General features: G+C 45.8%; 1 protein-coding gene across 3 annotated transcripts in view; it reads right to left on the reverse strand.

Annotated features, from left to right (window-relative positions):
* The window catches only part of RBFOX1 (RNA binding fox-1 homolog 1), a 489,827-nt gene extending 474,286 nt beyond the window's left edge, over positions 1–15,541 (reverse strand). For all 3 annotated transcript variants that reach the window (XM_054992895.1, XM_054992894.1, XM_054992893.1), the window contains exon 1: positions 15,443–15,541. In XM_054992895.1, the coding sequence (XP_054848870.1) occupies positions 15,443–15,541 (99 nt within the window). The remainder of the gene's footprint in view (positions 1–15,442) is intronic.
* Between the last annotated feature and the right edge of the window lie 1,043 nt (positions 15,542–16,584).

The following is a 16,584-nucleotide window of genomic DNA, read 5'->3' on the forward strand; positions in this document are numbered from 1 at the left end:
AAAACCAACATAAAATAGATTGGGAAACAATCAGATGAGCAACACTCTCACTGGGGTTCAACACCAGGGAAGTCCGAAGCACTCTAGAGCCTCTTTCTGGGCTTCCCCAGCAAGAAACCAGATCAGGTGCTCTCTCAGATTCCTCTGTGACACACAGAAAGTTCGGGAGGGGGGCATGAGGAAAAGGTGTGCATCGAGGAAGAGGTGTTATATGAACGGGAACGGAAGGCATACCAAATAAGAAAAATATTACAAGGTCTTCTGTACTCTCATGCCACGTTTCTTGCCAGGTAAGGAGGCCTGCCAGTAGCCAGTCTGCCCAGTACCACAGATGCTGTGCTCTAGCCATGTCACTCATTTCAGAGAAGACCCTGGCCTCTTGTAACATGATGCATATTCCAAGGAAGACTGCCAATTTGCATTTCCATCCTCTGAAACAGGCAGGGTTTGGGGAGGGGGCAGCATACAATTGGGATTAGAAAACTTTTATGATTCAAGTTAGGGGACAAACTACAGGGCGGCATTTTTTGGCAGCTTGCTTTCCCTACCACCAAACAAGGGAAAGCTAGTCAGGTTGCATTTAGCACTTAAAAAACTATTTTTGGTTCAGAGAACATTCTGAACTTTTGGTTCTTTCTTCTTGGCATTAGAGCCTCAGCCTACTCCATCTCCAAGCAGGCCCAGCAGCCTCTCAGCAGAGCCTGGAGTGCAAATCCGGCACTGCGAACAGGGCATGTGCAGTCCAGAACTCTCAGGCCCAAACGATCCACCAGCCCCAGTCTCCTTGGCAACTGGGACTACGGGCATGCGCCACTGTGCCTAGCTGGTGAACGTTTGGTTCAGAGAACATTCTGAACATTCTTGAGGTGGCAGTGCATACTTCAGCGGCTGCCTCCCAGAGCTAACAGCCTCCAGGTGGTGGCTGGAGATCTCCCAGAATTACAACTGATCTCCAGGCAATAGAGATCAGTTTCCCTGGAGAAAATGGTGGCCTTGGAGGGTGGACTTCACGGCATTATATTCTGCTAAGCGCCCCCCGCCAGGCTCCTCCCCCTAAGTCTCCAGGAATTAGCTAACCAGGAACTGGAAACCCTACACCTCCTCATTCCAGAGCACCTCAGAGAGAACGTGAAACCACTCAAAACTAGAACGAGGTTACCACCTGGGATAGGTAATACAGCCATTGCACATCAACTTACACTGGCTTTGGATAACCTCTCTTCAGCTCTGGAAATTAACATCTGGGATAGTTAATAAAAGAAGAGCAAGTGAGATTTTATATCCCCCCCAAATAAAAAAAGCATTACCTTAATTTCAACATGTGCATTATGTTAAAAACTGGTGCCCCAGCGAGTGTTATGGCATTTTTATCTTAGCTAAAAGACACAATTACTTTGTTTACTGCAAGCGCACATTTCCTTGGTACATTTTTTCCCCCATGGCTTATGCATTAAGGCAGGGGGAGCTGAGGCCTAATACGATCTGCATCTCTTTATGCTAATAAACCCCACCCCCACCCCAGCCTATTTCCATAGACAACGGCCGTAAAGCAGAAACACCAAAATGGAAATCTAATGGAAGCATCACGCCGGTTGTGAAGAAAGCCAATCAACCTTAAAACAGCTGAGATAGATCTCATGCAGCAGTTCATTCATTCTTTATAGAAAAGCAATGAAAATATTCTTAGGTGAATCAGATTTATAAAAAGACAGAGAGAGGGAAAAAATATGTGTATGCTCTCTCCCCCCACCCACCAAAGGTTGTAAAGCACTGAATTCTTTTGATTTATGTAGGTACCAAACCAGCACGTTAAGCAAAACAGCTCAGCCTGCCAGGGTCTTATTCCCCCCTTCCCGGCTCCCCCAGAAATCCCTTTATTAACCTGTACAGGCCCTACCAGTGAGCAAAACTAGCGGTACAGGGTGTATAAATCATTAAAATTATGCTGTGAAACGGCACAGATCCCTGGGCTAGCCGGGAGACCTTCCTGCACAACGGGGGCTTTGGGCATGGAACTGGTTGAGATGAAATGTAGTCCATCACGCTCTGAAGCAGGCGCCTCCCAGCAGATTTCCTTCCACTTCCCTTTTTTGCTGCTTGCCCCCATCAGCCCAGCTAGACCAACAGAAGCGCAGGGCTATTTCCCGTCCAAAACACAGAGAAAGAAGATTGCATGCCCTCCAAGCATTTCACAGATGGAAATGGGGAGATGCTTGCAAGCTCATCACATCCCTGTTCTCATGCCAAGGATCGCTGCCAGTGCCTCCCTCCCCTACACAACACACACACACACACTTCACAGTGTCGACGGCTATTCTCTGCTCTTGCTGCTGTCCTCTTCCACGCACTGGCTTTTGGTGCAGGGTGAAGCAGGAAACTGAACACTACATTTTCTTTTCTTAGTTTAATTTAAAGAGTGTTTTAATAGAATGTTTAATCTCATAATGCACCTGGATGGACTTTCTATAAGGAAGGGCACTTCCAGCCACATTTGCTTCCTGGATGGAAGGAGAGCAAATGCGATGGCCTTTGCATGTCCATATGGATGTTTATCCAGGCTGTAGCTCATGCCAAGCCACCTGCTTTGGGTTCAAGCTCCAGCATCTCCAGTTAATGGGCTCCAGGCTGCAGGTGTTACAGAAGGCCTTTCTCTGCCAATGTCCATTAGAACAGAGCTAGATGGACAAAAATGGTTAGTCGTGTTCTGTGCATTCAACTCATAGAGGCTATAAGTCATTGTGAAAACACTCGCCTGGCACCTAGAAGATCCCTGTTCCAAACATCAAAGGCAGTAGATGCTGGGAATGGTCTTCTTCTGCCCACAGCCCTGGAGAGCCACTGCTACGTTGAACAGATGATTTGGGGCTAGATGAACCAATGGTTGGATCTGCTAGAAGGCGTGCTCTGATGGGACTGGCCATGGTCCGTGGAAGAGAACCTACATGGCTTGCAGATGTTCCTGGTTTCAGATTCCAATTCTCAAGCAGCAAATGGACCTTCCTCTCCTGCGACCCAGATGCAGACTGTGGTGTTAGAAGCCTGAGCTATGTGGCTTCTGCTCCCATCCCTAGCAGCTATCCATGGAAGCTGCCCTCTGGGAGATTTCCCATTAAGCTTTAGGGCCAGTCCACCCCTACAAAGACCCCAGAGACACTGCCAGTAGACATTACTAAGATAAATTTAACTTTTAGAGACCTGGGAAAGGGGGCTGACAAAAACATGTAGAAGGCACCCACTCACCCACATGCAAGCATAGTAAAGAATCCAGTAGCACCTTTAAGACTAACTAACTTTATTGTAGCATAAGCTTTTGAGAACTACAGCTCTCTTTGGCAGATACATCAGAGCTGTGGTTCTTTACTATTTACTATTTTGTGACTACAAAATACTCTTTTCTATTTTGTGACTACAGACTAACATGGCTAATTCCTCTGGATCTATGAACATGCAAGAATCTCCACCAACAGGCACAGTGATTTACTAGGGAAGGGTACTAGAAAACTGGGCTAAGTGGGGCATATGCCCCAAGGATCATTGTCTATGCCATCCTACACATTGCACTTTGCTCAAGGCTCTTCTCCATGTGCCAAATGTTGTATTAATTTGCTCGGCAGTAGCCTTGTTTGTGCTGCCTTTGCAAATAGGCACATTAGCAAACTAACCAAGAACTTTAAAAAAATCTAACAATGAATCAGGTTGTACCTACAACTCAAATATTCAGCAATTTGAAAAAAAATGAGTGTTCATGACCACGGATTTACAGGAGGTATGTGCTAGACTCAAGATGCACCTGCCTGTGGGCAGACGCTTGCCCCGCTCAGAGGTTTGGTGGTGGTAGAGAGTGCCCTCAAGTCAGAGTTGACTTATGGCAACCCCTTGTGGAGTTTTCATGGCAAAAGACTATCAACGGTGGTTTGCCATTGCCTGCCTCTGCAACCCTGGTCTTTATTGGAGGTCTCCCATCCAATTACAAACCAAGGCCGATCTTGTTTAGCTTCTGAGATCTGACCAGATCAGGCTCACCTGGGCTATCCAGGTCAGGGCACTCAAAGGTTTAAGCTCTATAAATCAGAAGAAAGGAATGTAACTTGTGTACATCAGTATCAGCATTTTCCAGTAAAGTATACAGAGTTTAGCAGGGGCCAATACCACAAAACTGGAACCGCCATTCTCAGGCCCCAGTGCATTACACAGCAATGACATTCTGAATGGAAATGGATGAATGTTGTGATGCTATTTCTTGGTGACGTACAAATTAGAAGGAGACGGAGAAGAGGAGGTGGCGGCACAGCCAGTCGCAGGTGGGGCAGAACTGCACAGCCAGGTACCACAATTTGTTTAGGCTGCAAAGGACAAGCCAGCAGTATCAAAAGGACATCCATCCGCCCTGTATTTAGCCCAGAATCAGACTTGATGGGAAAATCTGTCTAATTTACTTATTTATTTGAAACATCGATATGCTCCCTTTTCAACTCAACTTAAGGTCCCACAGGCTAGCTAAGAATATCCATAAACACAAGCCAAGCTGCCTGGTGGGGTTCACTGACTGGAAGTCTCACCAAAACACATGCCCACCAACCTCCAAGTTGCTAGCCTCCAGGCGGTAGCCAGAGATTTCCTGAAATTAGGACTGATCTCCAGATGAGAAAGATCAGTTCCTCTGGAGAAAATGACTCCTTGGGAGGGTGGGCTCTATGATATTATAGCCTGCCGGGGTCCCGCCTCTCTTGAACCCTGCCCTCCACAGGCTCCACTCTTAAAATCTCCTGGAATTTTACAACCTGGAGCTGGCAGCCCTCCCATCTTAAAGGTGAGGGGGGAAACGTCTTACCGGCTTCTGATTATGCTGCTAGAGCCCTGGTCACTGCTGGCATATTTAACCCATCCTAATGTGCCACTTTGCTCTTTAAGCATCCATTCAGCATAATAATAAAGATTAGAAGAATAGCCTTGCAATGCATGCTCAGGCCCTGGTGCATTACACAATAATGACATTCTGAACTGAAATAAATGAAGCCCCTGCAGTGCTATTCTGTCAGCTTTGGAAAGTAAATAACTTTGCTTCTGACATGAGAGAGAGAGAGAGAGAGAGAGAGAGAGAGAGAGAGAGAGAGAGAGCCCTTCTCCTTCTTCCATGTTAGCTCCTCCTGCTACACAGAATTAATTGAGCACTGCAGCCATGTTAACCCAAAGATGGGATTCATACAGGAAGGAATGAGAAGGGAAACCATTCAGAATGAAAAAGGCTTCAGCTGATCTCTATAAAAATAACCAGTTTTTGCACATTCCCCCTTTTTAGCCCTGCACAGATGTTACAGTCAATGTGAGGAGGTCTGTGGTCATGCCTGATGCTTCAGAGAGTGCAATTACCATGCACCTGCTAGAGCTCTTAGATGCATAATCGGACAACGCCATGTGTAGAAATGACCAACAGCTCAGATGACTTTAAAGAGGGACTGGACGAAGTTATATGGGATAGGCCCATCAAAGACATGATGGCTAAATTCAACCTCAGTCTTCAGTGGTGAGACACGGATTGCACAATTGGTGCCTGTGGACATTTGGGTCATAAGAGCATCAGAAGAGCCATACTGTATTAGAAAGGAGGCCTATCCAGTCCAGCATCCCACAGCGGCCAAGCCAATACCTCCAGAAGGGCTGCTACAAGCAGGGCACAGAAGCAAAATCTCTCCCTTCCAACTACGTAGTTGCTGCCTACCAAGAATGAAAATTCAGAGATACATTGTCTCTGAACATGGAGGTTCGGTTTCGCTATCATGGTTAACAGCACTGACTATTTGATGCACATAATTCATCCATAACAGGATTCCTCGCACTGGAATGCTTGCAGTTTCTGGCAGTTCCTTTCAAGACAGGCACCACTCTCAATTTATTTGACAATCACAACAATAAGCATTTTTAATGAATGCAATTTGGTATGCATTTAAATAATTATTAAGCATTACTTTCTGTATTCTTTGCAACAGTTTTGTAGGTTATTGCTTTCCTCACATAGCAGTTGGGAGCTGAAAAAATGGTGTCCTGTCCAAGAAAAGAACGTGAGATGGGTGTGCTGGACTGGACCAGCTGTCAATCAAGCCCAGCATCCTGTTTCACACAGTGGCCAACCTGTGGAGCTGGAGGGCGAACCAACGGAGGCCTTTAGAGGTTTGGCCCCTCTGTACATGGAGGTTCTCTTTCCTCACCCTCACCTCTCCTCCACGAATCTGTCTAACCCTCTTTTAAAGCCGTTTATGCTCATGGCCCCCCACTACCTCCACTACCCGTGAATTCCATAGTTTAATTACTTGTTGAATAAAGAAGCATGTCCTTGATGTGATTATGTGAACAGTGGTGTTAAGGTTCTTTCTGTTGTAAACTGTTTTATGACTGTCTGGGGGGAGGGTCAACAAATTATTCATTTATCCCACATGTGTGCCTGTTTGTGTGTTTGTATGTTTTAGTTCTTCCTGTTGTGTCTGAATTTTGACCCTGCCAGTTTAATAACATGAAAGAGACAAAAAGAAGGATCAAAACTTGGTAAAAACATCTACCTGAGTGTGAAGGGCCGTGGCTCTCCAAGGTGTCAGATGTTTTCTAGCTCTGAGGACATTTGAATGGAGGGGGCAGGGATCTGATCAGGGCCTTTTGTGGGCAAAGCAGATGCCTACCATTGAAACGACATGCCGATCCTGTTGCAGTGCCACGGAGCTCCCCCTCAGCACAGGAATGTGCAATTTGTGGAGTGGATGCAACTGACCCAAGTAGAAAATGGAGACTGCAAAATTATAAAAATGTGTTTTTTGCTTCTCCAGGGAATAAATGAGAACATTCAGAGGAAAGATGACAGGTCTCTCTCAAGGCAGGTGGATGGAACCTTTTGACTTTAATTCAGATTTAAATCCATCACACACAAAGTTGGAAGGAAGCAGCCAACTTTCCATTTCACCGAATACCACTGAGACTCTGGAGGCGCAAGTCCAATGATGCCATGGAAAATCTGTTTCAAAACTTGACCAAGCCCAAGGAAGACTGACCAGTCAACCATTCTGCTTGCAATTCAAAAGCTGATTGAAGCTTCCCCCCCCCCCCGCACCTCCTGCCAGCACCACCCAATACAGTCTCCTACTTTTGAAGGCTTCTAGCAAACGAACAGGAGGAGGAAATAATCAGCTTCATTATCGACTGGCCCACAAAAGGGCAACACAACTTTTCTGCCTGGGAACATACACTATTGTGTAAACATCAACCATTTGCAGAGAGCTGACAAGACAGAAAAGGGGTGGGGGGCAGTTCCAAGTACTTCGCCTGCACTTGCACTCGTGACTTCCTTCTTCCCAGATCTTCCTCATCTTCCAAAGTTGCACCCCAACTGGTCATTATTATTTCTCCCCTCCCTTCTCCTTTTGTTGAAAAGAGGATACAGCACTACTGCTACACTTAACTCCTATACTACGCTACATGTAAAAGTACATTTAACTCCTTTTTTGCTTGGAGTGTGTGGGGGGAGAACTGACCCCATTTGACACTGCCTTAGCGCAACATCTCAACTGCCCTGCACAAACAACTCCTCAACTAGCTGTTATTCAGGATGAGAAACACTCGGCTCTCTCCATCTCTCAAAAGGCCCCTTTGCATTCAGCTTCCCTGAGAGCGGAAAGGAGGACAAAAAATCTGATGCTTCCCTTTGCACCAGAGGAACAGCATTCATACTTGAACATCAAACAACCCTGTTTTCATTCATTTAAACAAACCGTGTGCCATGACACTGCTTGCTAGGTCTGCATTAATAGTTATCTGAGCTACCCACACCTTTGAGAATTCCCCTCCTTGGTATGATGAAATTTCCTAAGAGTGCTGCCGTGTCCCCTTAGTACAAAATGCATTAACCTGACAGAGTGCACAGGGCAGCGCTTTCCTCTCCCCCCCCTCTTCAGCCCACTGCAATTTGTCTGACAAAATATGGTGATTTTTACCCTACTGATTAGAATTAAACAAGCAGTCTGCTTCCTCTTGAGGCAGCTGGGCAGGTTAAATGAATTGGAACACCGCCCCCACCCCGAGAAAACAAACAAAAACCATCTCTGCTCTCAGTCCTCCAGCTACTGGACAATTATTTCAAGGCCCAGCTTGAGGGGGAGGGGAGCCAATGAAACAAAACAGATGGGAAGTGAGCATCATTCATACGGACTTTTTTCCGCTCATGTGGGTAGACCAAGCACTTTGTATGATCTCACATGAGACTCACCATGAAATAGGAAGCCCTAGGAACGTAAAATGGTACAAAGCAGATGCTCATACAGTTCTCAGGAGCTAAAAACCGGAGTCCATAATTTTACAGGAAAGGGTGCAGGCATTGAATGGGACTTACTCGCCACATGGAAAACCCACCCTTCGTGGCTGTGCTGAAAAGAACCTTGACTCAGGGCAAAGCTACACATGACGAATGACACTTGAACGGCAAGTGGATTGAGTGGAGGGCAAGTGAACAGGGAGAAATACACTTGCCATTCAAGTGTCATTCGTCATGTGTAGCTTGGCCCTAAGAGACAAAAAGATGTTATTGGTTGCTAATACAGTCCACCTCGAGACAGTGGTGGTGAGTCTGGAGGGAGGACGGTTTCACATTTCTCACTGCCTTCCATTTCAAACATTCCAGTTTTGCTCTGCACATGCTTGAGATCCTAGACTGCACTATACAATTTGCACATGAAAGGAGTTTGGACCAAACTATCAATATGTTCCAAGGAAGTCTACTTATGATATAACCAAGGTGGCACAACTGATGGTCCTTGAGGTCTACGCACCCTACAAGGCTCTTCTCTCTCTCTCTCTCTCTCTCTCTCTCTCTCTCTCTCTCATCTTTCTTTTCTATTACTGTTCATTCAACCCAGTGGTCTCAAACAGCCCCTAAGAGTTCTCTCTCTCTTTTTAGAACCCAGCCTTCTATTGTTCATGCAAACATGGATGACTGAGGAAGATCTATGAAGGATGCTCTACAGAAGAGTCGCTAAAGCAGTGCCTTGAACCTTCATATTAGTAACACTTCGGAGTCTGTGTTTCCCTACAAAGAGGTGATAAGAACCCATAGGAATAGAGGCCTCCTGCTTAAGGGGACCAAATTAACATTCCACATTCACCTAGTCCTTGTGAAGGCCTTGAATGATGCTTCAGTGTCCTGCATGCCTGTTCCCTCCCTGGTCAGACAAATACAATCAGATTTTTAGGTGGTTGTCCAAAACACTGCCATGCAACATTCTAACAACAGGATGGCCAACATCTTTGTGATGGCTCACATTATCAAATTATTTAGAACATGAACATACACACGAATAAGTAATTCTCCGCAGCTGGTAACTAATTTTTTTTTTCATTTTTTAAGCTCTGGAGTGCAAGCAACTTTCTCATGAAAGGTGTGGCATATTCAGTGATTTCTGTAACATGAGCAAAGACTTCTGTACAGACACCTCCGACCCGCTGTGTGCCGCACAGTCGCTCACGCCAACTTCCAGGGGCTGAGGCTTCAGCAGCTCATGAACTGGGTCAGGTCTCTTTGACAGCATGAGGAACAGGAACAGGAAAACCCACACGTGGTCCCACAAGCTGCTGGTCTGTTCCTCCAATGTTTATTACCACTTTAAACTCTTTCTCCTGTCCTCATATTGACAAAAGAAAAATGTAAGCTCATCGCTTGGTGGAACGACATTTGCTTTTCCATATCGAAAGGCCCAGATCTCTCATTCTCCAAGGTCTCCTAGAGGCCTTCCTCAGCCAGAAACCTTGGAGGAGGGCAGCCAGTGACAGGAAACAAAGTTGAGCTAGATGGACCCATGGTCTGAATCAGTAGAAGGCTGCTTCATATGTTACAGGAGGGCCTATGCCTCTTTAGCCCCCGAACTAAGTAAGCATTTCATCTTGCTAAACAGCAATTGGGAAAGGAGTCAATAGCTCAATGGCTGAGCATGGGCTTTGCAGACAGAAAATTCCAGGTTCGATACTGGCTGAGCATTTACAGTTAAAGGAACACACAGGAAGCATTTGGCGGGGGGGGGGATCCTTTCGCCTGAAAACTTGAGGAGCCTCTGCCAGAGCCAGGCCACAGTAGAACGGTCACTTCAAGGCCACATCATAGCTTCATTTTATGATGCTATGAACATAAGGTTGTTTTGAATAGGGACAGGCTGTCCTCCCTCCTGGAAAAAAATAATCTTAGCAAAACTCAGTTGCCTGCCTTCAAGATTATTATTTTCGTGTAAAATAATTAAGCCACAGGACAACACAAGGTGTAAATGTAGTTCTCTGCCGCAAACAGTTTTCAAGCTAAGAGCAGCCATCATGGAGTGGAACACGAGGGGGAGGAAAAGGTTATTAAACGGAGATGAGATGGAGATACAAACGTACTTGCTTTGTTTCTGTTAGGGATGAAGGTGCATCAGGATTCCAAGGCTACACAGAAGAGGTAGTTCTGATTCTGACGATGGGTGGAAGACACTGAGTGAGAGGGAGAGGAGGAAATGTGGAAGGACTAAAGGGGGAACCGGGGGGGGCAGGCAGAATCGCTTAGGAGAACAGGCCGAAACCTTTCGGGTTTTGTGTTCCCCTGAGGAACATCTGATCAAGTTTCCCATTTATATGGGAGAAATTTCAGTGACACGAGGAAAGCATATGACATAAGGGGCACTCGATCCTGATGAAACCATCTTCCATTAGCGAAGTATGACTCAAGTAAGCCTGGTGGGAAACTCAGCCCGAGAGAGAGAGAGAGAGAGACAGAGAGACAGAGAGACAGAGAGAGAGACAGAGAGAGAGAGAGACAGAGAGAGAATAGCCAGAACATTAAGGAGGCATCTGCAATTTGATGCATCTTTTTCACCTAGCTGTATATGCTGGGATGGGAAGCAAAGTCCTTAAAAGGGAAATAAAATCTTTCCAGTGTGAAAATAGAGCTGCTACCTGCACTGCGAACTATTTTCTAGTTAAAGACAAAGCAGGTTGGTATTGAAGTTTCGGTTCAATTGCTTTCGATCTGCTGGTGTCCAGCATGAGAAATGGCTCCATTTAAGAGGAATTACCCTTTGTACAAATCACTTCACTATTTAAAACAAACCACATGCATCATCATTAAGTGGGGGGGGGGATTTACCAATCTCATGATATCGACAATGGCATATCTATGCGATGAATTGGATTGTGGATGCCTTCGCAACAGTTCAGTCTGCAGCCCTCTGTGATGGAAGCATTCTAAGGACACCTACAACCTTTGTACATAGGGAGGGAAGGTTTGTCAAAAAGTCTGGTTGTGTTTATATAAATCCCTATTGTAAGGGGTTAGCATTCAGCTCTAAAACAAGAGAGACGAAATCACTCCTCGCAATATCTCAGTTAAGTGCCATTGATCTTCTCAAGCTCGGTTTGTGTGATTTGGTTTTGTTTGTTGGCTTTCCAAAGTCAGATCAAACTATGATATCAAAATTATCTCAAAGGATGGTTTTCAGAGACACGTGTACACATCAAGAGATGCCAGATAACTCTTTCTCAAACAAACAATTTTTTAAAAAAAAACATCACTGGTTAAAGCTGTATCAATTTCTAAGGAAATCTGAGAAGATGGAGCACTTTTTAAGGAGATCTGGAATATTTAGGAACAAAGGATGTTATAACTCTTGTGACAGGGGTGGGGATGATGAAGGGTTACTTGACTCCCCCCTCCTTCACTCATACACACCAAATTTTAGAAATGCATTCTTCTCACTTCATGACAGATCAGCTTTCATCTCCAAAGTCATTCTAGGCTAGACATCCCTATGTAAGATTCTAAAATTTAAGAGCATCTTTGGAAGATCAAGGCAGCTATTCTGTGTACATTTAATATTTTGGAGAAAGAATGAGAGCAAGCTGATAATTCAATACCTAGTTTTTCCATTCAACATTTTAATAAAGATTTTGCTCCCTCTTCATTTATAGTAAGCTGGGGCCTAACAAACAGGATCCTGAATTTATCTGTTTAATCAGGGCTTTTTTTCTGGGGAAAGAGGTGGTGGAAGTCAGTGGGTTGCCCTCAGAGAAAATGGTCACATGGCTGGTGGCCCCGCCCCCTGATCTCCAGACAGAGGGGAGTTGAGATTGCCCTCCGCGCCGCCAAGCGATGCGGAGGGCAATCTCAACTCCCCTCTGTCTGGAGATCAGGGGGCGGGGCCACCAGCCATGTGACCATTTTCAAGAGGTTCCGGAACTCCATTCCCCCACGTTCCCCCTGAAAAAAAGCCCTGTGTTTAATCATCTGAGCTTGCCAGATGATAAACCACTGAGTAGGGGAAAAAATCCTCTTTTAAACAAGGCTACATTTTAAACACAACTGAAGAATTCCTGTATAGCATGAAGGAAACATAATTCCCATTAGCAGAGAGAAAGCAATTTTGTCAATATCTTTTAAAAGTATTTCAGTTACTTCATACAGAACCTATTAACCCTACAGGTCTGTTTTTATCAAGAATTGAAATGGAAAATAAAAGCAAAGAAGAAAAAAGCCCACGAGGAGAAAAAAAGTCTCTCTGTGTGTCTATGTGCATGCTATTAAAGTGAAAGAAAGGGAGCTTATGAGTTCACGCTAATGAAGAAAGGGGGGGGAACCCCTCGGCTTCTAAAAAGCCCACAAAATTAAAATCACTATGAATGTGTGGTACCTATTTAACTATAAGTGGTGTGGGGCGTAACATGTAAGCTGCACAAGGTGACAATATCTCAAAGTACTGATGGCGGAGCTGAGGAAATAATTGTAAACTCATCATAAGATAAAGCAAGATCACTACCATGGAAGTCAGTGGAAAACTTTAATGGACACCCCCCCCCCGCAAAGTACTCGCTTCAGCAAAGAATGTGAGCGACATCTAGTTAGAGATTTTATGGTTACTACTCAGCATTAACGTATACTGAGAAAAGCTATACAATCAGATTATTCTGTTTATTTAATATGTATATCAAAGGACAAGTTTTGTTTCACAAGTTGCTTTTTGTCCCCTTCCCAAAATCACACAAAGGCCAACAAAGTCTCAGGTGTGACCAGTATAGAAATCTAAATGAAACACAATTTTTTCATGATAAAAAGAAAAATCATTTGTGGCTGGCCAATACTCAATAAATATGATTGGGCTAGCCGTTCTTAGAATTGCTAATAAAATAAAATCTGTACATGGAAGGGTCTGAGGTGAACTTACCCAAGCAATCCTGTCATAGGTACATTATACAGGTACATTTAGAAACACCTCTCAGATTAAATCTACACACAACATTTAAAGTGCAGAAGCACCATTTTAGAAGAAGAGAGCTATTTGTCAAGAAGAAGCAGAGCAGAAAGTAAATCCACACAAAGAGGGGATGGTAACGGGAATTTTAAAACAAACAAACAAAACCCTTCCTGATGCTACACTGTCTAAAATGCTTTTCATCTTTTGTTTAGGGCAGAATGAAGGCAGTGGCATTTGCCACTTCCAAGCAATTATTATGACTGCAAAGACTCTCTTAAATTAGGAAGCATCACTCCACCATGGTTCCAACGGAAAAGGCAATTGCGATTCAGCACAGAGGAGAGATCATTTCCAAACCCCTCCTCTCCCCTCCCTCCCCCCATCTCATATTTATGTAATGTTTTAGCAGCTCCTTGTGTGGCCATGGTGACCTCTGACCTTGCATTGTGTTGGCCTTTTCAAAAGCTACCTCCTTCCTGTATAAATTGCCATCCCAGGAAAGTTCAAGGAAGAATGGAAGGATACAGGGATGTTTTATTTACTGATCATCTCAGGCAGCAGCAGAGAAAGGGAAGGGGAATTCCCCAAAGCAGCATGGGTTTGTTTTTTTAAAGAGAGACGCAGAAGACAAAACCCAAGTACAGAACATCCAGCCACATTTTAACACACAGAGATTCAGACTGCTTTCAGGGCTAATTATAATTGCCCTCCCACACACACACACATCCAAGGCAGTATAAAACACAAGCCCTTTTTATTTAGTTTTCCCCTTGAAATGCCCGTGCATAGATCTTACTTGTTTTAAAATATATTTCTTTCTCATAAAAATACCTGCACCTTCGAATACACAGCGACACTTGCATGCTTAGACTCTTTGAACAAAAAAACCCCGCTTGCAGAAATCAAAGCATGTCTGTGCTTTTGAAAATGAAAGAGAGAAAGGGGGAAGGAAAGACTTCCGCATGGTTTTGCAAAAGTCTCTCTGTGACATCTAAACTGCCATGATCGCTGTTGGAGGGTTAACGGGTGACACTGTACAATATGCTTCAGCTGAGCTACAGTAAACACAGGCAAGGGGAGGGGAAAGACACACACAGGACACACTCAAACAGAAAGGACCAAAGAAATACAATTAATCACATTTGCATGGCAAGATATTTTAATCTGGCTTCTAGATGTCCAGGGGCACATTCGCCCTGTAGCGTATTAGCCAGACACGCTCAAAATGCACGTCCCCATTAAGAAAATTCTAAGCACAAACATCTTGTCTTTACGTGGCAGCGCCTTGGGAGGGAGTGGGGGGGGAAGCTTCACTGATTTCAAAGAGATTTACTTTGGAGTAAGCAGATTTAAGCTTTGGGGCCATGTCCCCTTCTGCCTCCTTCCTTTGATTCCGCAGACAAGGAGATGAAATGGAAAACTCTTTTAGGACACCAGAAGAAAGAGAAAACAAAGAAAAGAAGAAGATACTAAAGGGACAATTGAAAGGGAAGGGGGGGGGGAGATGCCACTGGCTCCCGAGGCCACGGCCCGCCTCCCCCCGAACTCCCCAATACATTTAGAGGCATCCAGCTGCAAATGGTCAATTTACGAACGAGCCCCGGCTAAGCCACCAACTTCCAGAACTCGCTTTACCGCAGACCCCCCACCTGTATCTCTTGTTCGGCCACAACTTCGCCCGCCTCACTTGGGGGTCGAACCCCCCCAGCCTGCACGCAGACTTCAGAAAGGCCATTGGGCATCCCGGAGGAGAAGAACTGCGCGAGGGGCATTTGCCGCCCCCCGCCCCGCTCCCTCCTTCGGGGTGGTCAGAATTCTGCCTGCACTCGGGAAGCGAGTCCCCCCTGAAGCCAGCAGACGGGCGGGACACAAGCGACGCCGCAAAGCACCCGCCGAAGGTGCCTGGAAAACTTGCCAACTCTTTGGACAGCTCCGAGCGCCAAAGGTCTGCCATCCAGAGCGGAGGCAGAGAAGCCGCTTGCACAGGGGTTCGTTTTCCTTTCGGGGGTATTCGCGCGCGCACACACATCCATGCACATGACAATTACGCATTCTGTTCAGGCAGAAAGATGTCTTTTTCCACTCCACAAGGTACAGACAATACAAAACAGCGACAGCGCGTAATGACCACACTGGCAGAGCGGGGCGGGGGGGGGGGGGGGAGGTGGAGAAGGAGAGGAAAAGTTGCTCCGACTTACCTGCTGTAAGTACATAAATGTCAAGGCACAGGACAGCTGGGGACACATACCGACATTCGGAAGCGCCACGCAAGTTGCTCCCGTCAGAGGATGTTGCATGTTGCTGCTCTGAACTCGACGCAGGGCAAGTGAGGGGGCTTGCATGCGAGCACGCTGTGCTCCCACTCGCCAGTACCAGGCTTGGTTATTTATTTCTCTCTCTCTCTCTCTCTCTCTCTCTCTGCTCCCCCCCCCAACAACCACGCTCTCTCTCTTTCTCAGATGTACACACCAAATATACCCCCAATGCCTTATGCTGGTCTTGGGGTACCTTTGGGTGGCTATTGCCTGCCCCAAACACCCGCTCGTAAAGCCCTACATTCACCTGTCAAGAGAAGGCCATTTGGTACAATTCCCGCCCCCCCCCCTTCACTTTATCTCTAAACAAAAAAAGAGAGAGAGAGAGACCTGAGAAAGGTGGGAAGGGGTGCTATTTAATTATGGAAAAAAATGCAGCCTACAGCCTATAAGGCAAGCTGCTGAAACTCCCCCTCGATGTCAGCCAGAGTGTGAGCCCCCCCCATCTGCAATAGAAGCTTCTGTCTTGTACAGAATGAGAGAGAGAGAGAGAGAGAGAGATTCAGGGAGGCTCCTTTCTAGTGCCACTGATGCTATTTGGCTGCTCTCATTTGTCAAATGGGTCCTAGCCAGGGCAGGGTCTCTTTACCACTCACCAAATTCAAATAACTGCATTTTAAAGATCCCCGGAGAGGGTGGGGAAGGAGAGGCAGGCGAGAAGAGGGGGGCTCATCACACATAGCCATGAGGTTTGGGCAAATTAATGTCACTGCCCAGCTGGGACTGAAAAAGGCTGTTATGATTCACCAAAGACACCCCCTCCTTGCGAAGGCTCCCCCCCCCCTTCCGGCCTTACAAACAGAAGGGGATTTCCCCTTTCTGTGGCAGTACCAGAGCAAGAGGGCACAGAGTATGGGAAAGAGAGCCATCTAGCAAAAGTCTGGAACCCCCCCCCCCAAAGTTACTCCAGAGGCACATATTATTTCCATCGCTCTCTCTGTTTAAAAGCATTGGGGGGGGGGGAGGCACACATCTATACACAGATGGACTTTACATGCCTGACTTGAAAGTGAAAGGTTTCCTTC

Source organism: Eublepharis macularius, chromosome 12 (genome assembly GCF_028583425.1).
Source record: "Eublepharis macularius isolate TG4126 chromosome 12, MPM_Emac_v1.0, whole genome shotgun sequence".
In the NCBI taxonomy this organism is placed as follows: Eukaryota; Metazoa; Chordata; class Lepidosauria; order Squamata; family Eublepharidae; genus Eublepharis; species Eublepharis macularius.